At 38.1% G+C, this 22,563-nt stretch overlaps 1 protein-coding gene across 1 annotated transcript in view; it reads left to right on the top strand.

Annotated features, from left to right (window-relative positions):
• Positions 1-22,563, top strand: part of LOC139711833 (kinesin-like protein KIF28P) — a 54,300-nt gene that overhangs the window by 16,235 nt on the left and 15,502 nt on the right. The window contains exons 8-23 of the mRNA XM_071623683.1: positions 2,502-2,688; positions 6,082-6,234; positions 7,045-7,142; positions 7,754-7,851; positions 8,402-8,631; positions 9,408-9,502; positions 9,944-10,149; positions 10,609-10,751; positions 11,631-11,774; positions 13,079-13,226; positions 13,894-13,981; positions 14,717-14,890; positions 15,300-15,425; positions 15,981-16,250; positions 16,917-17,066; positions 17,860-17,988. Of these exons, the coding sequence (XP_071479784.1) occupies positions 2,502-2,688; positions 6,082-6,234; positions 7,045-7,142; positions 7,754-7,851; positions 8,402-8,631; positions 9,408-9,502; positions 9,944-10,149; positions 10,609-10,751; positions 11,631-11,774; positions 13,079-13,226; positions 13,894-13,981; positions 14,717-14,890; positions 15,300-15,425; positions 15,981-16,250; positions 16,917-17,066; positions 17,860-17,988 (2,439 nt within the window). The remainder of the gene's footprint in view (positions 1-2,501; positions 2,689-6,081; positions 6,235-7,044; positions 7,143-7,753; positions 7,852-8,401; positions 8,632-9,407; positions 9,503-9,943; positions 10,150-10,608; positions 10,752-11,630; positions 11,775-13,078; positions 13,227-13,893; positions 13,982-14,716; positions 14,891-15,299; positions 15,426-15,980; positions 16,251-16,916; positions 17,067-17,859; positions 17,989-22,563) is intronic.

Raw genomic sequence — 22,563 nt, 5'->3', positions numbered from 1 at the left:
GCTGAACTATCATTTTCCTCCATATCTCGGAAGTGGCTCAAGTTATCTTGAAACTTAGTACATATTATGCATGTTCTACCTGAAAGTGATTATCTTATGAATTTTAGGGTCAAGGGCCAGATGAAAATGGTAACAATTTACTATTCAATGCAGAAATTCACACCAATTCTCCACACCTGTACCTTGAAAATTACTCAATGCCTTAATGTATGAATGGGTCAAAGTCAAGTTAAAGTCCTTAAATCCCTAGATAGATGCTCTCCTATTCATCCAATTAAACCTAGGTCAAGGAAGGTGAACATTCAACACATTTGTGACAAATTTGTTATTTCAATATTTTGCCAATTTTGTGAAAATGTAATCACACATTGTCCACATGTACTATCTAGACCTATTGGGAAAATCATGCATTATGGCGGAGGCATACCAGTCGCCAAAGCGACATTTCTAGTTCTTGGGTCTCAAGTGTTCCCCTTTGTGCTCCCTGAGTTTCCCTTTGAAATGTTGTGCACAGCATGCAATGATCCACAAACTCGAGCTCACTTGTGATTCTACCTCATGGTTTTAAGAGATTCACAACTTTGTGTATAATGATCCCATCCCCCCCCCCCCCCCCCCCACCCCCTGTGCCATTTCAATCATAGTGTTTTAATTATTTAGCATGAATCCCACAACAATCAATCAATACAGTGAGAGTCTGTATATCATCGTTATTAAAAATTGATTTAAAATGAACCGGCCTAATGGCATATAATGCACATGTTCCATGGATGATTTGGGGAACCATCATTTGCACAAATTAGTTTGCAGCAATAATTCCTATATTGGCATAAAAATGGTGTTTGTTTTGTACTGAGATCATCACAGAAATGATGAGATGAAAATTCTCCCTCTGATAAGTACGAATTATGCAGATAGAACATTGTATTTTTAATTGTTATCGATATCAAGTTTGTTTGCTTTGTTATTTGTCTTGCCTGATGTGTTTCCATGGGGACACTTTTGAGTTGAATTTCTTGCCCTCATTCGATAGCAAATTTTACCTTCAGTTGTTGGATTAGACATCAAAATATGAGAATGTTGTGTTGTATCTGGCTCTTCTATTCTTTTGGTTAAAGTGAGTTTGTATACAATCGTTTAAGAAAAATTGTTTCTTGTCAGTCCATTTGTTAGATTGGCATGAGTGTGGTGACATAAATCATATTAAAAAAAAGACCTCAGAAAATTGGTATTGTTCAGCATGATTAGTTGTGTACTGTGTAATGCATGCTGCAAAGAAGTACAGTCATTCTCATTTTGAAAGCCCTGGTAGTGTGGGGGATACATGGTTGGCTTGATTGAGTCGATATTCGTTCGCTGCCCACCGGGGTATATTCCAAAACCTAAATGGTGTCTGTCGGCCACATGTCGGCAAATATGTGCATCGAAGCATACGCTCATCAGTAACGGTCGACTGAAGTCAAGATTCTGCAGCTGTGTGTGTATGTACATAGAGATCAGAAATAAAGATGCACACGTTGTTCAAAGAATTTTCGAATATAGACCGATTTGGGTTCGTTGAGGGCAGCAGACAATTTGTGGCACTGGGCGCAGCCATGACCCCCCCTCCTCTCCCCCACCCCCGGGCAACATGTTTATTGCGCACTTGTAACAAAGGTTCGCGCACTAAGCAAGCATTCGCGCACTCAGTACGAGACACCTATTGGGTAAAACAACCATACATCAGTTTTTCATTCCGCACGCGCGAAGGGGGTGGGGGAGAGGGGAGGGGGGTCGGCTAAGACACCGCGTTAATGGTGCTGCCCATGCCAAAAATACACATAGCGTGTCACAGAATCGGTCTTATTGCCAAGCTGAGCCAACCCTCTCCAGTCTGTGGTATCCCCATGCTGCCAGGTCCTTTTGAAAAGGTCATTTTAGTCCTCACATGGTTTATTTCACCTGTTGTGTTTTGTGTTGTTTTTCTGTTACTTGACCTCAAATGTAACTCTGTAACAATGTTTATAACATCAATGGCCATGGAACGTGTGTATTTGACAGTCATCAGTGTAAACATTCCAGGTGATTCTGAAACTGGAAAGGGCAGTAAATCTAATATTCCACTGAATGTGTCGTATATTTTGTGAGTACAATATTTAGTAAATTGGAACTTTAGTACAGGAAAGCAGCCTATGATTAAGGACCAGTGCCTGAATAAGAAAAAAGTAGCATCCTTTTTAAGGAATCTTATACTATCACTCCTTGAAGATGATGTACATAGTTGTCTCACTGCAGGCAATATTTTGGCATGTTATTAATGTCAAGAATATCAGTAGACATGTAAAATTCACAAAAAATAAAAAAGCACCACCACAAAATATATGGCATATGCAGTGTTTGGATAATATATTAATAATTCTTATTCATATATGATTCTAACATCATCTTCATGACCATCATTGACGTATCTGATTTCTTGTGTCTTTCTCTGTGTCCTCTGCTCTCTCTTCCCTCCTGCACAGAAATATGAGGTGACATTCTCCATGTTAGAGATCTACAATGAACAGGTGCGGGACTTACTGCAGAAGAACAACCCCAAGGGGGGCCTGCAGGTGCGACAGAACCCCAAGGAGGGGCTCTTCTACGTCCAGAATCTCAAGAAGGTGGCTGTAGGCAGCTACAAAGAGATTGAGCAGCGGGTGGACGAAGGTGAGAATGGCAGGGAAGAGAATATTTTGAAGATAGGGTGACTTATTCTCTGAAAAGAAAAAAATATTTGGCCAAGCTAGTGAGACAGAAAAAAAAAAGAGAAAAACTTTGCATATAGTGTTCACAGTCCTCATCTAGAAAACTTGACTACCACTATACCAGCACTAGATAGCCATTTCTTGACATAGAAACAAAAACAGCTATGCATAGGGAAAAGATGTATACAAGAAGTCTTTGTCATAATTGTTGAAATCTATGAAATCCATATAGGCTGTATGGAAGTCTTTGAGAAAAGTGTGCTCATAAGCAATATTGTTTGTTTGTTTGTTTGTTTGTTTTTTCCTGCAACATATTTGGTTTCCATCCTCAGAGATGTAGAGTGTACTGAAACAGTCAATGTTACAGATCATTATCATGTGTGGTCAGCTAGAAAATATCCCATAAATTCACAGTGTGGTATTGATTTGGTGGCAAGTGTTGCTGGCACTACCCTTATCTTATGAATGCCTAGCAACCAATAAATGTTTCCTTTGTTACCATGTCAATAATCAAGGGATGAGTGGGTAGGACTTTTGATGGGGACACAGCGGGTTAAAGAAGAACAATTAAACTGAGTGCAACGTACATGAGTCTTACTTAGGTCCTATACCATTTTTACTATGCTGAGAGGTCTTCTGCCTACTGTTGACATTGTGTCTGATCGTGATTTGCTCTCAGTAAACGGCGACATGTCATTTTACTTCATCCCATATTTACTCCTCCATGTTTAATTGGTAGTCGTGACACAGTCCTTGTACAAACTTGCGAGTCATTCCGTGCACATGTGTCCACATGCGCTAATTGACCTGACATTCAAGGAAAAGGCTCGTTAAAGGCTTGTTCCAAAAGTCTGATCAAAGATGAGCCATATCCTGGTATACAACATTGTGAATGGCAAAGACAGTTTTATCACCGACTTGCCACGATTTTTTTTGAACATTTATGGCAAATTTGGAGTTTTTGAATGTTGATCTGATTTTAGGATTTGACATATTTAATCTGGCCCATCTAATTTTTTTTTTGGCCAATATAACATATGCAGTGAAATTCTGAGGGTGTCAATTCAATGATATAATCATTGTTTCTACTGCAAATTTGCCCAGCACATGCAGGATTAATATTGTCACCACGTGAAAATTATGTATGTTAAGGAAGCATTTTCATCTTTATGAGGTTTCCACCGGATGTTAGCACAAGTGGTTGGATGATTGATAGTATTTCCATAAAAACAAACAAACAAACAAGACAACAACAAAAACAAAAACAAACTACAACAAGACTATATAAACAAAACATGCAAATACAACAATATGATGCATCCACACGTGATAAATAAGGCTGGATAGTCCCACTCATGGGTATTTGAATAGGCATCAAGACACTGCTTTACAGGAGAGTCCAGTTTACAATGTAAGTGAATTCATTTGAAAAACGAAATATACAGAAGAACAAAAGAAATCAAACAAACAATAAATTAGTAGCAGATTCACACACACACACAAGTCAAACTATGTACTGAATAATATTACTCTTGCAAATCATGTCTTATGAAAATGATATGCCCCATTTTCCATTTGTCCAAGTGTCCATACATGTATCTCTCTGTGATAACATATCTACATGTAGATATGATTCTGCAAACAAAATCCAGTGGGCCTGTACTAATGAGATATGGCATACTTGATAGATATGTTTAGCAAGTTCAAAAGTCATGAAAGCTTCTTACAGCTTCAACCCGGGGCCATGATAAAGAAGGCAAATAAAGCTAGAGTATCTCACAACTGCTTCTATAACCTTGTGACATTTATTTCCATGTTGCTTGCGTGAATTACACCCATGCTACTCTAGCTTGATAATGTGCAGGAAATATTCTGCAACAAACTTGTGGTATTTTTTTTCTGTCAAAAGAAAAGATATGTATTGAAAATGTTACATATATTTTCTTGTGCTAAATGTTAAACCGAATTCAGTCGTAGAATAGTAATGGTTCACCATGGGCGTTGGGCAGAATGAAGAGTAGACTTTGTCCACTGGACGCATATCATTGCTGTTTCATTCTAAGCAGCAGCTTGTAATATTGGACCCACATTATGTTTGACCAGCTATGACATGATTTACACAGCTTTGCCATATTTTGGTATCCTTGTTTCCAAAGGTGGTTTAGAGAGCAATAAATAGTGGGTGCTAAATTTATTCCCTGAAATTTTACCTCAATTAAAAAGAAGAGCATTAGATATTTCTTTCAATGTAAAAAAGCTAGATGATGTGCACCCGGGTACACTTTCAGTATTATTTTCTGTCAAAAGAAAGGGGGATTTGTATTGAGAATGTTTAATAGCTCCTTTGATAAATGTTAAACCGAATTCATTAGTAAAGTAGAAATGGTTCACCATAGCCATTGGGCAGAAGAAAGAGTAGACTTTGTCCACTGGACACAAATCATTGCTACGTAATTCCAAACAGCAGCTTGTGATATTAGACCCACGCTATGTTTGACCAGCTATACTATGACTTACACAGCTTTGCCATATTTTGTTATCCTGGGTTCCAAAGGTGGTTTACAGGGCAATAAATAATGGGTGCTAAATTTATTCCCTGGAAATTATCAATTAAAATGATGTATTTCTTTCAACAAAAAGGCTGTATTGTGAAACAATATTACCTGAAGACAGTAAGATACAGAGAATAGGGAGAACAGAAATGTATACTCACTTTATATAGTCATATGAACTAATGTTTATTAATCACATTCTTTGACCAATAATGTTTCATGCCACCACCACCACCACCACCACGAAGTGTCGCTTGAGGCATTATGTTTCAGGCTGTCTGTCTGTCTGTCCGACCATATTTTCATCCATCTGAAATCAGTTTTGTGGTTGACAAAACTTAAGATCTATTTGAAATAGCCAAATGAACGTAGCGTATGTATATTTAAGTGGACCAAGCTGCACCTTTCAACTGTATGGCGCACATGTGCAAGGCCAAAGGTCAAATTCTAAAATTTCATTATTTCCCCGGCCGTAACTCTGCAATGTCTGAAGGTATATTCATGAAACTTAATGTATACACGTATGAACAAACAGAGGTTCTCTAGGAAAAGTTTTGGGCCATGGCATCAAATATCAAGGGTCAGAGGTTAGTTAAAATGCTGAAAAAAGTATAATATAATTTACCAAAATTACACTATTTTCTCTGTACCTTGGAAATTACTCAATGTATACCCTGAATTATCAACAAACATCCATTTGATACTGCATAATGATTTCACGGGGAAAGATTTGGTCAATGGGGTCAAAGGTCAAGTGAAAATGCAATAAGGCAATTAATGTTGATCTCATCTTATGTTCTCAGGTACTGCAAACAGGACAGTGGCCGCCACCCAGATGAATGCCACCAGTAGCCGTGCCCATACTGTCATCACCATCTCGTTCAACCAGATCAGCAAGAATGATGTGGGGCAGGAGACCAAGAAGAGCAGTGTTATTAACCTGGTTGATCTTGCAGGTGAGCTGTTGCCATAGTAACAATGCTCAATGATGCAATGCTGCATTTTCTACCGGCTTCACTCATTTGGTGAAATATAATTCTCTCTAATAGTTTGATCTCATATGCAAGATTCCCAGCTAAATAAACTGCAGGTAATTCAAAAGTATGCAACACAATTGATACCCGCACTTAGAAACAATTTCACATAACCTTGGTCTTCATACAATTACATAGGCTTCCAATCCCGTCAAACATAAAGTTCACAGTAGTAACTCCTTCGTACTTAGCAGTTTCTCCACTCAATGGCTCCAGAGTATCTCAGTGAATCTTGAGTGACCTCTGTGCCAGTTTGCAATCTCAGATTGACTCAGAAAAATCTTGGGCATTACTGTTGTCCTATTCAGATCAAGATTTGTGGAGCGCAACCTTTTGCTTAACCCGTTGATGATGGGCTGATTTTGCTATAATACACATTTTCCATAGACACATGCCAGAGTATACTCGGGACTCGTCCTCAAAGGGTTAAGCTGCCCCATTACTTTGTATCTATTTCATCTTACTTTAGTAAAAGGGCTCAGCGACAACTTCAAAATCTAAAATTGACTGAAAACATATGTAATTAAAAAACACATTGAATGAGGCAATCGAATGTTTGTATTTAATAGCATCTCTTTGTCTTTTTATTTTGTGTCCCTTTACGTGCATAGAGACACAATCAGTAACAGTGATACAAGCTATGAAATAAATATCATTATTGTTATTATAATTCCCACAAGGTTTAAGTAGCAAGTTTTAACCCATTGTCATTGCTGGTGTGTATAATTGCAGGTAGTGAAAGGGCAGACTCTACTGGAGCTACTGGGGATAGGTTGAAGGAAGGAGCGAACATCAACAAGTCTCTTTCTGCTCTCGGCAACGTCATCTCGGTGAGTCCTCAGCATCATGATTGATTTCTGTCTTCTGCGACCTTTGACCTGACATAGCATTGAATAGGAGGCACTTCGTTGATTTATTATAATTCTCTGATTTGAAAAGAGAAATAATGTGTACATCACAAAATACCTTGACGTAGCTTCCCTCCTCCACTCTCCTCTTTCTAGGGTCTTCTTTCGCCAAACAACAGGCCTTTCAAGGGCCACACACATGGTGTCACCACAAATCTCTCCAAACAAATACCTCTTCCTCATTTATATTGCCATGCAAACTTTCAACAACTTGATGATAGATGGTGTTTTGGAGTATGGAACTTTCTCTCAAAGTCTACATCTTTGAATGAAAGGAATTTCAATTTGGGTCTTCGGCGTGTACTTAGTATAGTGTGCTTATGTCTCATGTAAATAAGATCCTTGTATGTGGATCTATGGATGGTTCAGGGTTTCTTGACCATATGAATACAATTCGTGAATGAAGGGGGTGGGGAACAGGACAGACTTACACACAGTTGGCAATAATAAATTTGGACCATACGCGTGCCCAAGGACGATATTTTTCAGTGATCAATTAACATGGCTCTTTCATCCCTGTTTGATCTTTGCAGGCCCTCGCCGATCTGTCTATGGGTAAGAAGAAGGTCATGGTGCCGTACAGAGACTCCGTGCTCACAAAGCTGCTCCAGAATGCCCTTGGTGGTAACAGGTGAGATTGACACACAAAAAGCTGCTGACATGCAATCACACCAGACTGAAATACAGCACCTCATGCAGAGGCATATGTAGTTGATGTTGTGCTCCGAATGCTGTGACTCATTTTAATCTCCTCGATTTCCATCCCCTTTGAATTCCATGTCAGTAGTCCTTGTTGAAGAGCAAGGAGTTGGCATATGATATTTTTATGATTTTAAGCCTACACATCCAGGAGAAATAATGCAAGCTTGCTCTCCAATTGTATCATTCACTTTATATCAGTGTAGAATGTCACACTCATGTGAAGTATTGGACGCATACGAAAGTATTCCCCAGAATGTCTCAAAGGACCCTAGTCGAAGTTATTGGTCACAAAGTATCACATGAATGTGCAGATCTACACCAAACTATAGTAGAGAAGTTCTTTTTTGTCACTTGTCCTGCAACAATAAAGTGTAATTTATTAAAACTAAAGCAATCACATGGGCCTATTCCATCAAACAAGACCTCGAGCAGTTAAATGAAAACCTGCAAGATGAATCCCACCACTCTTTTATCGATAGCAAAACAATCATGATAGCAGCTCTGTCGCCGGCTGACATCAACTACGACGAGACGCTCGGCACCCTGCGATACGCCGACCGTGCCAAGAAGATCAAGAACAAGGCCGTGGTGAATGAGAACCCGGTGGAGAAGCTGATCAGAGAGCTGAGGGAGGAGAATGAGCGGCTGAAGAAATCACTCACCGGTGGCGCTCTTCCCATGGAAGGCTCGGCTGGCATGAGTCCAGAAGGTATGTGTTAGAGGTCATATCGTCGGCTGAGAATGAGAAGGGCGTTTTAAAAGTTGTCTTGAGCACTATGGGTTTAGTGGCAACTTAACAACCTTCTCATTCTCACACGACAATGTATGCCATTTGCAGACGTCATGAAATTTCGCATATGTCACAAATTTTGCATGGCTGAAGAATAATGTCTCCCAGTATCATGAATGAAATCTTGCGATAATACAACTCGGAGAGGTTTTTTTTACAAGAAATGAAAAACTAAACCAACATCTCTCGAGAATATGCTCCCCTTCTGTACTGCGAATAACAGTTGGAGTTTTTTTTTTTCTGGGTTCAAATAGAGCCACTGAAAATCTATAGTATTGTTTTCCCTCCATCGTAAAGAAGTCTCCAGTTTTATCATTCTGAGGAAATGACTGAATTACCCACCTCTACAATATACCAGCTTTTGAAAGGAGTCTTGATATTCAGGGTTGCGAAAGGGACATGCAAGCTTTAGTTGACATCTGAAACTGTTTCATTCAGTGAAGTTCTTCAAGTGGTATTTTACAATAGGGGAAGTCTCATCATGTTTTTTTAGGTTGTATTGGATGTTGGGTATTCTGATATGATATGTTTCAAATGCAGACAAAGAACTCAGGAAATGAGAAGGATTATTCTTGTTTTGCATCGACTTTACTTTTTTATGAGAGACCTTGATAGTAAAGGGATGAATTAATGACACAGAAAAAGGTAGTATGTCACTATTTCTGACTAAATGTGCTCTGTTAAATTCCACGCAGAAATCGAGGCCATGAAGAAACAGATGGAGGAAGAAATTCGTGCACAGCTGATGGCAAACCAGGAAGCTATGTCTGATATGGACTGGGACTCCAAGGTAAGTTGAAAATATCTCATCTCTCTCTCCCTCCCATTTACTCATCCTCCATCCATTTTTTTCTCCCAACAAAACATCTCCCGCTTACAGGGTATATCTCGTTAATAGAGGAACGGAACTTTAGTGTAATGAATTGGAAATGAGGTAAAAAATTAGATAAACAGGTATATGACCAAAGTATGTGTGATAATCTTCCATTTTCCCCAATCTCCCTATTGTAGAAGTCATACATTTTTGTCTTCAATCAAGTATAGAAATCCCTTGTTCTTCATCTTATCTCTCTCACTATCTATCAATATGCTGTCAGAAAATGTGTACCTCCATAACATATCTGTTGTCAAATATAGGGCCGCCATTCAAAATCATGGCCTGCATTGAATGTATGTTTCAAATGCTCAAGTTCACCTTTCTGTGTAATTTTCATTCCCCATTTGACATTAGCTCAAAGTGCAGAGAGAAGAGCAGGCAGCTGAAGACCAGACTCGTGCTATGCAGGAATCCCGCAAGAATAAGGAGCCTCACTTTGCCAATCTCAACGAGGACAACGTCCTCAGTGGGGTCATCAACCACTTCCTCAGTGCCAGCGAGATCACCATTGGCCGCAAGGATGCCAACCCCGCCCCGACGATTCCTCTCAGCGGTCTCAGGTAACCACAGTGATGTTAGCAGCCGAGTTGCCTGCTCCTGTTATGCCTGTCATCTCAGTTGTTTCTGTGCAATGTCAATAGAGCTTGAAGCAAGGACTTTCTTACCTCCCTACCTCATGTGTGAGGAAGGATGTAAAGGTCATATCCAATCTTAACATGAAATTTATTGCCTATTAGCTTCTCCTCTCTTGCCCACATTACATCCCATCTGCCTTCTTTGTGTATGTTTCTCTCCCCCCCCCCCCCCCCCCGAATTCTCTCAAGCATCAGGGCCCTGTTACATAAAAGTTGAAATCAAACGTAATTCACAAAATCAAACATATAAGTCTCTAAATACTCAATTCTGATTAGCTGATATGTAACTTAAGTTTGATTGCATCTTTTTATGCAACAGGGCCCTGTTATTAAGTGGTAAGGCAGTCATCACTGTTAAAGTCTCTTTTCCTTTTTCCTCAACAGTATTCAGAAGCAGCATGCCCTGGTGAAGAATGAGAACGGCGAGCTGACCATCAAGCCGGCATCTCCGGGTGCAAAGGTCAAGATCAACGGGGTCCCGCTGGTCGGCGAGAGAGGCTTGGCCCACCTGGACAGGGTCATGTTTGGTAAATACCTACCTTAAACTTATAAGAGACTTACTCCCTTACGCTCTCCAGCTTTGGAGGGAACTCCACTCCATGAGTATGTAGAAGAGAGTATAAAGTCAAGACAGGATGAGAAAAGTTTATCAGAGTGAACCAAGAAATTATCAAGTTATGAGATTGTAGTGTCACATCTGCCCTCACAAGCCAGTAACATTAAACACAGAAACATGCAAATTAGGCAAGGCAATTTTATGTCTTTTCATCAACCAAGCCTGAGGTGCCAAATTTCTTACATTTGGTGGTTTATCTTTCTTTGATAATTTTCCATTTATATTTTTTTTCTTTTCAGTAGGTAGACTTTTATTTGAGCTCATTGTTGATCATATACAATGAAAATTGCTTGTTCCAGTTGCAGAATTCTTGAAATACTCTTCAAAGCTAGATCTATACCTGATGGGCCTCCCTCACATTGTCCTTGAGCATCTTGGCATATTTGAATGATGCTTTCAGTAGTTCAAATTCAAATCTCAATATGCAACTAACACATGATATTGTGTGCTTAGTAGTCTTTTGAAAGATATGCTTTGGAGTAAACACATAGGTCTTTAAATCTTTCAGATATTGACACCCAATGATGGCTACAAAGATAGATGGGCATGTAAAGTAATTAATAGATAGGTTTGATAGAAAGATAAATAGATGGGTGGATATATTGATAGATAAGTAGATCTATAGATAGATGGGTGGATGGTGTTAGTATGGCTCGTGTAAGCCACCAGTAGTATTTAAGTGGGAGGATTTTTCTTTAAGTCAAAGTACATTGTTTGTCAATCATGTATATCTGCTGTGATGATATTAGTGTATGTGACATTCTTCTTCTTCTGTTCTCTCCTTATGTAGGTTCCAACCATCTTTACATCTTCTACAACCCCCTGAAGCCAGAGACCTCAGAGGGCACCCCAGCCACTGTGGACTGGGACTTTGCCCAGAAGGAACTGGCCCAGGCAAAGGGCTTCAACACTAATGCGAGTGGTCTGACAAAAGGTAGAGTGGTCCTAGGTTATCAACTCTGTTCCTACACAAATTTGTCCAGTCCAGATAACATGGCTCTTCAGATAGAATTGTGTAAATACACTGAGAAAGAGTAACCCACTCTTCAAATTCCCTGCTTATGATATTTTTCCTTCAGGTAGTGAGACTTGTTCATGCTATACATTGGTATACATAGACTTCAACCCTCTTGAGACTAAGGCTATAAGATGCCATTTTCATTTCAGGGGGGTAGTTGTCATCGGTAATGATAGATACAAGATACACACATATACACGTCCCAAATGTCAACATATCAATCAAGACTTATGTATACATGATGTAATGCAGGGCTCCACACTAACTTTTTTATTTGGTGGCCCGATGGGGCCACCAAAATCATCAATTTCAAATTTTTGGTGGCCCGAGAGAAAAATTTGGTGGCGCCCCCCCCCCCCCAAAAAAAAAAAGAAAACCATCAAAATTCCTGCTTTTTTTTTGATGAGTAAAATATTTAAGTTTTATCATAGTAAGAATTGGAAGCTGGACATATCTACTCATAAATAAACCTCACCAAACCCGCAACACTCACTCTCAGGCACTCATTCAGTCCTTTTCATCCATCCTTTAAACAAATTTAACTGCTGAATGATAAGACTAAGTATAAATATTCATTGACAAGCACATGGGTTGCAACATCTTAACACAAATAAATGACACTTTTCAAAAAAATTTGGTGGCCCGAGGCGGGCGACCAAATTTGCCCTTTTTTAAAATTTGGTGGCCCAACTTTCATTTTTGGTGGCCCCTGGCCACCGGGCCACCGTTAGTGTCGAGCCCTGTGTAATGCAAATTTTAGGTATTATACACTCTGTCTGCATGTTCCCATGCTAAGGTTAAGTAATATTATATTACTCTCAAAATTTAGACAAGATATGTGGTAGACATGCTCACTAATGTTTATCAGTGTTACAGTTCCTCAAAAAGGCCTACTGGTACTGCACTACAATATAACAGTGAATATTCTATAACTCATATTAACACTTCCGGGACAGTTCAAGTTGTATTAACTGCTTGGCAAAACAACCAGCAGACACGCCGTTTGCTGTCAAAAAAGCACAATGAGAGTCAAATTATTATTCTCCAGCTGTTGTCACCAAAAAATTCTGCAATGTTGGTCATTGTTTTCGTTGTAACCCATGCCCAATGAAAGCTTGTTGGGTCATGTGCAAAGTTATGGAGATTTTAAAATCGCAGCAGGAACTGGGTCAATGAATAGACCAAAGTGTTCATTCTCTCAAAATTGCTTCCCCATACAGACCAGCAGAGGGCGCAAGACCAGATCCTAGAGATGCTGCCGATGATCAATGAGGTGAACGCTGTGAGTGAAGAGCTGAACAAACACAAGAACTTTGAGATTGTACTCATCAGTGGGGCTGCACAGGAGGGTTCCAACAAGGAAACAAAGTAAGTCCTGGAAGCAAGACTAACAAGACTTTTTATTTATTCTTATCCTTATAAACTTGTAGTATCTTTTCATGTCAACAGTATAAGGCCGATTTGTAAAGATTCTTTCTCATTCCATACCTCTGGTGTGGTTATCTTGATAACTCAATTTACCAAGATTGCCCCCCCCCCAAAAAAAAAAAAAAGAAAAAAGAAAAAAAAAGAAAAGTTCTCATTGGTAGCTGTGAGCAGTAAGAGCTTTTTCTTGACAATTTCTAGCTCTTTACTCAATTCTTCAAGATCTCAAGTTGTGTACATTTGTATCTTCTCTGTCTCTTTCTGTTTTGCTTCATCCTCCTCCGTAGTCTCACTTTGGTTCTTTGTTATCTTTACCAGTCCTCTGTCATCTTCATTTTAAGCCCATTATCTAGAACCTCCCATTGTTTTGGACTTTCCTCATTTTATTTCTTAGCCGCTAGCTGTAGTGTTGCTCTCCTGTAGTGTGTACCACTGAATTGTATGATCTTGTAATTTTCGTACTGTACCTAGAGTTTGTTTCCCTTGTTTCTGTTTTCTGTATTTTGTTTTTGTTTTCATGTAGACTTTCAATTTTAGTTTCTGTCAGTTATCAGATGGATGTAAACAGCTCCATAATATTTTCTTTGTCTTTTTTTATCACCATGAATAGAGTGGTTGTCAAGATGACGAGTCTACTAAATGGCAATGAATGGATGTGGGAGAGAGGCAAGTTCATCAACCGCAGATATGTTATTCAGGTAAGGACAGCATTTTTCATTCTAATCCAAAAAAGATATAATAACTACTCCTTTGAATTGTATATGTCATTCTTGAAAGAGAAATTGTTTTGCACACAGTCATGTTGATTTTCTATTTTCAGAGAATTTGTGACTTCTTTTCAGACTTGAATGTATCTCTTCAGGAAAAAAAAAAAATCAGTTCTTACATAATTTTCATGGTTTTTCAAATGGCTGACCTCTTAGAAATCATTTTGTGTGTGTGTGTGTGTGTGTGTGTGTGTGTGAAAGCCAGTTGGGTATATGAATTAATCTTGATGATACTCTTGGCTTTTATTTCTGTAGACAAGGTCTTATTCATTTTGTTTGTTTGTTTTTTTGAAGACATCTGATCGAATGTAACCAGTACTTTTCGATTTTATATGAATGAATATTGATCTTCATTATATTGTTTGTACAAACTTAATTTTATACAAAGTGACAGTTCACAAACTTTCAGAAGAAGGAACAAAACAACTTAGGGTCAGTACCGGTACAGTGTGTAGCATGCTCTGATATCCAGATGCAAAGCAAATGTATTGAATTCTGCTCTTCATGTAGTGTGATTGCATTGCTGAAACACTATCTCATCACTACATGTGCAGGATTAATCACAATAAATGTTCGAAGCAGTCATATGTAGTACATACATTGCTTACTGACACCAAGCGGTTTTGAGTATCTCACTATTTACAATTATCAATTTCCTTTGTGTAGGATCACTACCAGCGCTACCTCGATGGCGACGACGATGTCCTGACATTGCCGAAGGAGGAAGACCCGTTCTGGGAGCCGCCTGAGGACATCACGATTGGAACTGCCAACGTCTTCCTCCAGAGTCTCGCCTACGCCCTAGATTTTGACGACAAAGTCACGATAACAGACTTCAAGGTAGGTCCAAGAGTGTTGTATCATTGTAGTGCCCCTAATTTTAATGGCTAATTCTATGTTCTCCATTTTACTTCCTTAGTGGTGATTTCTGTTGGCAAGGCATTTCGGGAAAAAGGATTTTTCAGAGAAGATTGTATTCTGCTGTTAGTACGATAGTTGTGAGTAGCTCCTCTAGTAATTGTGCAATGATATTCTGATCTATATCCACACATTTAAAAGTGGTTTGGAATTTTTCTTTGGGTTGAGACTTGAATCATTAGTGAGACTAGTTCCAAGGCTTTGTCATATCATATCTCATGTAAGTTGAGAAACCTTAAAAGCCTTGATAGCAGGTGAACTCTTAATGTTAAGCACTTACGACTATTACACAAGTATAATTAGCACCTTTTTGTTTTTGTTGACTCCATAGGGCAATGAACAGGGATACCTGCTCCTGAATGTTGCCCCTTGTAACCAGGCTGGGAAACCCCTCCAAGATGAGGATGCCTTCGTGGAAGACCCCACAGAGCTGCTTGGCAAGCCATACCGCTTCAGGGTGAGTGGCAGCATCAACCATCAAGCAAAACTTAGAAGCTGACCTGAACAGTGTGAAACAGTATTAAGAAATCAGTGATATTTTCTGGCAAATCAGACTTAAATATTGAACTGATGAGGAATCAAATAATAAGAAATTGCAAGGTGTGATGTTCATTGAGGAAAATCCAATGTGCTATGCCCTTGAGCAGCTAAATTGAGTTTGATGAAAAGTGATGTGCAATAACATATCAAAACAAGGATGTACACATACTTATAATAATGTTGTTTTTTGTTTGTTTGTTTGTTTGTTTGTGTTTGTTTTGTTTTGTTTTGTGTTTTGTTTTGTTTTGTTTTGTTGTTGTTGTTGTTGTTTTTTTTTTTTTTGGGGGGGGGGGTCATTCAAGACCTTAAAAAGTTAAGCACAATCCTTTCAGTTTGAGGCCTACTTGTAAACAGGTGCACTTGTATTGGAGCCATGTTTGACTAAGTAATACCTGTGGGCACATAAGTCAGTTTGAGGTACTGCAATGTTTTTTTCAACTTGTTGCATTTTTAATAAATTCTAAATTGTCAGGTGCTGATACGTAGTGGAGAGATCAACAAGTCACGCTTCTCTCGTGGTCTGTACGTGAAGTACAAGTTTATGAATGAGGAAGAGTACACAGTAACGCCAACCATCAAGGACACCCTGTCACCCCAGTGGTCACACAGCCGCGTGGTGTCCATCCCATCCGTCCAGCAGGAGCACCTGGACTTCTTTGAGAGCCAGAGTATCTCCTTCCAAATCTACGGCCTCCAAGTGGACTCTGATCCTGATCCTAAGATGACCAAACTCACCACCAAGGTAAGAATTAACATCTGAACCTATTAATACCCTAAAAGTTTTCAAAGAAAAGTCAAAGGCCTCTCTTTATCATATCTTGTCTTGATGGCAAGAACATTATAATGGCAATCACTTGGTATGTAGGAGATTGCACAAGAATGAAACTGAATCAAAATAATTTTCTAGCTAATTGCACTAAACAAAAGTTGATGAAACCATCATAGACATTATATCAGTGGTGGCACATACATGTATTGTTTCTTGATTCTCCCTTTCGTAGTTCTCTGTTATATCCAAGTCATTCGGGTGTTTCCATACTAAATTTTGACCTTTCTCACAGTTTTGTGGAGATCTTTAAATCTCATAGTAGCAGATTTGTGCAAAGCATGCAAGCACCAAACTATGAAAATAGATCAGATAAGTGCAAAGAGAGCAGTTATAAATTCGCATTATGAGACTTTGATGGGACAACATCTAGGACATTGACGCCCTAAATCGAAATGTTTTTCAGCAGCGGGTTGACGTTGGGAGGTGACGCCTTGACATACGCCTACAGTCGGCGTCACATCGTTCTTGTTCATCCAATGGAAAAGTCCCTATTGTGATTTGCTGGTCAAGAAATGTGACATGATTTTAGATACCCACCCCTGACCTCGGGTCACATCAATGCACTTTGACCCCTCACAGGAGCTGAGACAGATGAAGAACATGGAAGGCAGTGGGCTGAATCGCTCCATGTCCATGACGGAGAAAGATGAGCTGACCCAGCTCAAGAGTGAACTGGTCCTCATGAAGAAGAAGCAAGAAAGGCTGGAGAAGAAGGAGAGGAGACTACAGGTAGGGAAGAAATCTGTAAAATCTGATGAAGAAAAATGTGTCTTAATCTTGCCTAAATGAAAGTCTTGGACCATGCCCTCCCACCCTGCAGGCTGATCATTTGCTCTTTAGACTATTGTGTTTCAAGCTACTGTAAAACGTGATATATTTGCGGCATGAAATTTTCGCGAATTGGAGCTGAGGGCCTTTTTCGGGGCATGAAATTTTCGCAAATTGTCACTGACATTGCATGCATATAGTGTAGACAAGAATGTTCATGTGCATTTTAATTTTGTGAATCTTGGCTCATGAAATTTGTGAAGTTAAAATGCATGCAAACATTCCTCGTTTTACAGTATTTGCAATCACTGTGCTTGCTTTTTGTAACATGAGGTTTGAAAAAGAAGTAGACTTTAATGAATTGGATTTTACTTGTGTGCATATGAGAGTACATTCTTTTTTCAGATGAAGTTGCTGGCTCTTTGTATGGTTTACACAATCTATCAAGAATTGGTTTGTAGCATAAATGCCCAGAACAATGTACAGATAGATTTGACAGTAATTTGAAGAACATAGACAGAGAGTAGTATTGTTTCTAATGGCATGATGCTTGTGACATTTTTTAATTCAGATCTTATATAACATGTTCAAACTCTCTATTTTGAAACTTGGCCATGAAATGAATTATGAAAAGATTACAAACTCCATTGTCGGTCAAGTTAGAAGCGAAGACTAGGGTGTGTCTACTTGGCTTCACTCTTGATTTGCATCATCTCTCACTATCTCTTTCTCTCTACATATTTCTATATCCCAGGAAATATGCAGGGAGTGGGCAGAGAAGCCACCTGAGCAGCAGGACTTTCAGGCCTTCTACCGCTCAGTCTCGGCGGTTGCCAACTCAACAGGCCAGAAGCTGAAGACAAGGGTGCAGATGCTCAACAAGGTGAGAATTGCACAGAAAATGGTACCCTGCAAACAGGCGGGGTTGACATAAAGAGAATTGATGAAAGATTTTTTCCAATTTGCTTTTTAGCCATGCTGCATATAATATGTTTGAAAGTGACTTTTATAAAAACACTTGCACTGTCCACAAACAGCTGATTGAATTTTCATGCTCTTATTTGGTGCAGTGGTGGTTTCAGATACCAGTGATTACTAGAATTGTTTTTCCTCGTATTCAGCAAGCCCTAATGACTCACAGTACAGTTTGGTATAAAAAAAGGAAAAGTTAAGGAACAGTTTTGACAAACTAGCTAACCTTCACATGTATGAAGCTTTCCAGATGTAGCACCATCCTGGCGTTGACGGAGAGTGTTTTGAGAAATAGACGTTTGAGATTTGTGCACAATTAATCAACAGATTGACAAGCAGTGGATGTTTTATGTGGATAGGAAGGGGTTAGAGTGTCATCTCCAAATATTTTCCCCAAGATTTTTCATCCAGTATTTCAATAGGATTGATAAAAACTCACTTTTTTGCCCGTACAATTACTCTAAAAATTGTTGACTTCTGTAACTTTGATGCAGAACTACCATGCATTGAAACAGCAAGAACTGTCGTGATGAGTTCAAAAATTCCTCTCAAGTGTGTTGAGTGTTGAAAATTTCCCATTCCAACTCCTTATAATGTTTCTGGGAATTAAAAATTTGATCACTTTAGGAAACAATTATGTTTACCTATGATATAGTGCTCTTGAGCAACAGCTAATTCAAGTTTGGTTCCATAAAAGATTAGCAAATTTGGTTTTGGCTGGGTACAGTTAAACAACCTTGCCTTTTATTTGTAGCTTTGAACCAACCACTTGTGGCAGCCGTATTCTAGGATGATTTCTAATATGTCTTTTAATAGGTGGAATTTTTCTACAGTAGTGATTGTAAAAATATTACAAATGATACATTATTTCAGCAGGAGTGTACACGTATATACCTCATATCCCTTCTTTCCGAATCCACATTTAACTTTCAGTGACTCAATTCAGTGTGATGTGATCAAACAAAAGAGATAACTTCCACATCTGTTTGATTGGTGTGCTTGCAGAATGATCTAATGTGTCATAATAGCATAACATAACTTTTTATTTTTCTCTTCGTGCAAGCAGTCTTGGGCATACAAAAAAAGAGCTTTATATATTAGATACTAGGAAGACACAAGTCAGTGGCATATTGACGTGTTAAACTACGCCGCAACAGTTTACTTTCTTTTCCACAAATCTGCCACTATCTTCATAACCCAAGTGATAATTGTTAGAAATTAGGGTAAGGATAATGTTTACCATGAATGTTTTCTCTTTTTTTTTTCTTTCTTTCTTTCTTTCTTTTTTTTTTTTTTTTGGTGACATACGTTAAGTGGTATCCCTGAATAGAAATGCCATATTAGCATAAGAAGTGATTTTATTTCTCAATTTGAAATACAGGGAGAGATTGCAGTCAATTTATAATTTTGGTAAACCAAAGTATAAGAGCATTGCTTTCCTTTTTTGTCTGAATCATTTATGTATTTCATAGTTACTAAGATGAAGAGAAATACTTCCTTGACAGTCCCCTTTGACTGTTAAATTGATTTGTGACGCCCCGTACCAATCACTGTGTACACCACTCTTCACACATGAAAAGAGGCAAATGTGCATTTATATAACTCGCCCTTGGTGATCAAATTTTCATGTACTGTGCAAAGTTTGGTCAAATGCGAAGACTGATACATAGTGGGTTGCAAAGAGACCTCAGATTAGAGGAGTATGTGTGTGTGTGTGTGTGTGTGTGTGTGTGTGTGTGATGTGTTATGTGAAAATGAGTAAAGTGATATGTATCTGCTGCTGAGTTTATGTCGACCTGTGTTCGGTGACTTAGTTCTGATATGTAATGGTTTGATTATGCCATATATTATTTTCTTTCTTCTAATGATGTTTCTTTCTGCCAATATAGCCATTGGTTCATTTACCTTATCTCATAGCAAACTAATGCAGTTATGCATGATACAGTATATATGCATTTCCTTCTTTGGTTTTGTAGGTTAGATGACATATGGCCCTTTTTACGATCAGTGGTGTAACTTTTGTACTCGGAGGGTCAAAATTTCAAACAAAATATTTTTTCATTATTCTGTTTGATTCCTGTTTGAAAGTATTCAAATTTTTGAAAAAATAGCATTTCAGACCTTAAAGCTGAAGGGTTATTGGTGTAATTTAAGGAAAACCCTGGCACCTGAAGTAAATTTAAGCAAAATTTTGCTTTCATGAATTGCACCATATTGACAAAACTCTGTAGTCAAACTTCACCATGCAAAGTTTATATGGTTAACAACAATATATAGTTTGTGAATCAAAACTATTTGGGGGTTGAATAAAAAGTGAATTAAAAAAAAAAATACATGAGATTTATAAATTTTTGCTAAAAATACCAATTGACATGTAATTTTTAAGATTTCAACTATTTATTGGAGGGCAGGCCAGGTCAAACTCTTACTATGACAAGTCTTTAAGAAGGGCTACCTTCCTATGTAGGTTAAATGAAATTCCCATCATTTCTTTAAAACTTGGATTTTTCACACATGGATGTTTCGGAGGTGACAGTTAACATATTAGAATGTTTCGGAGGTGACATTAATATTAACACTCACTTTTTTGAGAATAAGTGAGAATAACACAAAAACTTCTTCTTTTTATTAATGTTTCTAATAATCATAACTCGAGAACAAGAAATTAACTCCTGTTTCAAGCAGATAAACCACACAGAACAAGTGTTTTTTTACACTTCATTAATTAGCACGGGTACCGGTAGTTTGCCTTCCAATTGGACGAAGGATGTAAGCTAAATATTGAAATCTTAAGAAACATGGCATTCCATTTTCTACCTTAACTTGAGATGAGGGTGTGAGATCATTTTAGTAATGTTTCTTTGCTCTCAGAACATTTTATTCCACAACACCAGGGAAGAATCACTTCGTTTCGGAGGTGACATTCAATGTTAACATTGTTTTGAAATATTAATTTACAGTAAGAATATAACGGACATAAACTAGATATTGTAACCCGAAGAAACATGGCATTCCATTTTCTACCTTAAATTGAAATGAGGGTGTAAGATCATTTCAGTAATGTTTCTTTACTCTCAGAATATTTTATTCCGCAACACCAGGGAAGAATAACTTTGTTTCGGAGGTGACATTCAATGTTAACATTGTGTTCATGTATTCATATAGTATGTCCCCCCAAAAAAATTTGCAATAAGACTTTTGCATTGATAGCACCCAATATGATTAAATCAGCTAAATGCTACTTTGGGGTCTTAAATCATAACATCTTAGCTCTATTTTGCAGAATGCCCTTGTCAATTTGGTTACGTGATCTCAGAGAAATGTGGATTGTTATAAAGGATGTCAGGAGTCTGATTCTTCCAAGTTTAGCACTTGGATGCTCTTGGAACTGCATGTTAATGTGTAAACACTTGCAGAACTTGGAGGGAAGGGATTCCTCACATGCTCCACAAAAATCCTAAATTCTCTTTGACCTTTGAAGCAAATTGAATAGGGTTTTCTGTAAGGCGTGGGCAATGAGTTATACAATTGTAGTTTCAATCCCTCACATTGTATTTTAGATTGATTCACTATCTTTAAAGTTATCATTGCGGAGGAGGATACCACTGTAATTTTTTGGCGGGGACATACGGTATGAATACCAAAAGCAAAAATTCTTATTTGACTTGTGTACGTTTTTGTTTGCACATAGTTTTATAAATAGATTAATTCAAGGATGTTCATGAATTCTTCATCATCCTTGATAGCCACCATACAAATGTTATAATACTGGTGAAAGGTGTTTGGTTCATCTGGGATAAATTTTCTATACACCAGATTCATTTAAACTATTGACATTACTAAAATATATTTTACATATCATTTTGAATTGATTGAAAATTACCTGCAAATCATACATACATTGTATTTAACAGTCACTTTTGAGAGTAAGAAGTATAAGATAAGAAAAACCATTTTATTGTTTTTGGGGTGACACAACACAGAGACAACCCAACTTCTCAGGTGTTAACTATTTAGTGAACATTCATGTCTTTCCTCATGGCTTTAATTTTCAAATATAAGCTCTTTCTTTCAGTTCTTACTTGTTATTTTGTTTGTTTATTCTCTTTCATGATAATAGATACCAGCTCATATTTTGTTTGAGATTGTAATTCATACTAATCTTTAACAGGTTTTTACAGTTTGGTTAAGACAACAGTTTGTGTTTCCCAGCTGAAGAGAGCAGCATAATGCTTTTCTGTGAACTTGAGGGGAAAATTTGTTTTTGTTCAGTAATTTTCCCCATCAACTTCACAGAAGGTCCCGGACACAAACTGGTCTCAAATAAACCTATAAGGGACCGAAACTGGAAAAGGACAAGTTCACCTCAATAGACATGAGGGTTGAGTAAATATAGCAATATTTTCCCATCAGTGAGAGTTTGAGGAAAGTAAGGCAATCCGTTCCAGAGTTACAATATAGATTTTTAAAGTTTCTGCTCAGTCAA

This window comes from Diadema antillarum, unplaced genomic scaffold (genome assembly GCF_040938485.1).
Source record: "Diadema antillarum isolate AM-2024a unplaced genomic scaffold, OU_Dant_1.0 seq00001710_RagTag, whole genome shotgun sequence".
Taxonomy (NCBI): domain Eukaryota; kingdom Metazoa; phylum Echinodermata; class Echinoidea; order Diadematoida; family Diadematidae; genus Diadema; species Diadema antillarum.
The sequence above is the reverse complement of the archived record's forward strand: the minus strand, read 5'-3'. Positions and strand labels throughout refer to the sequence as shown.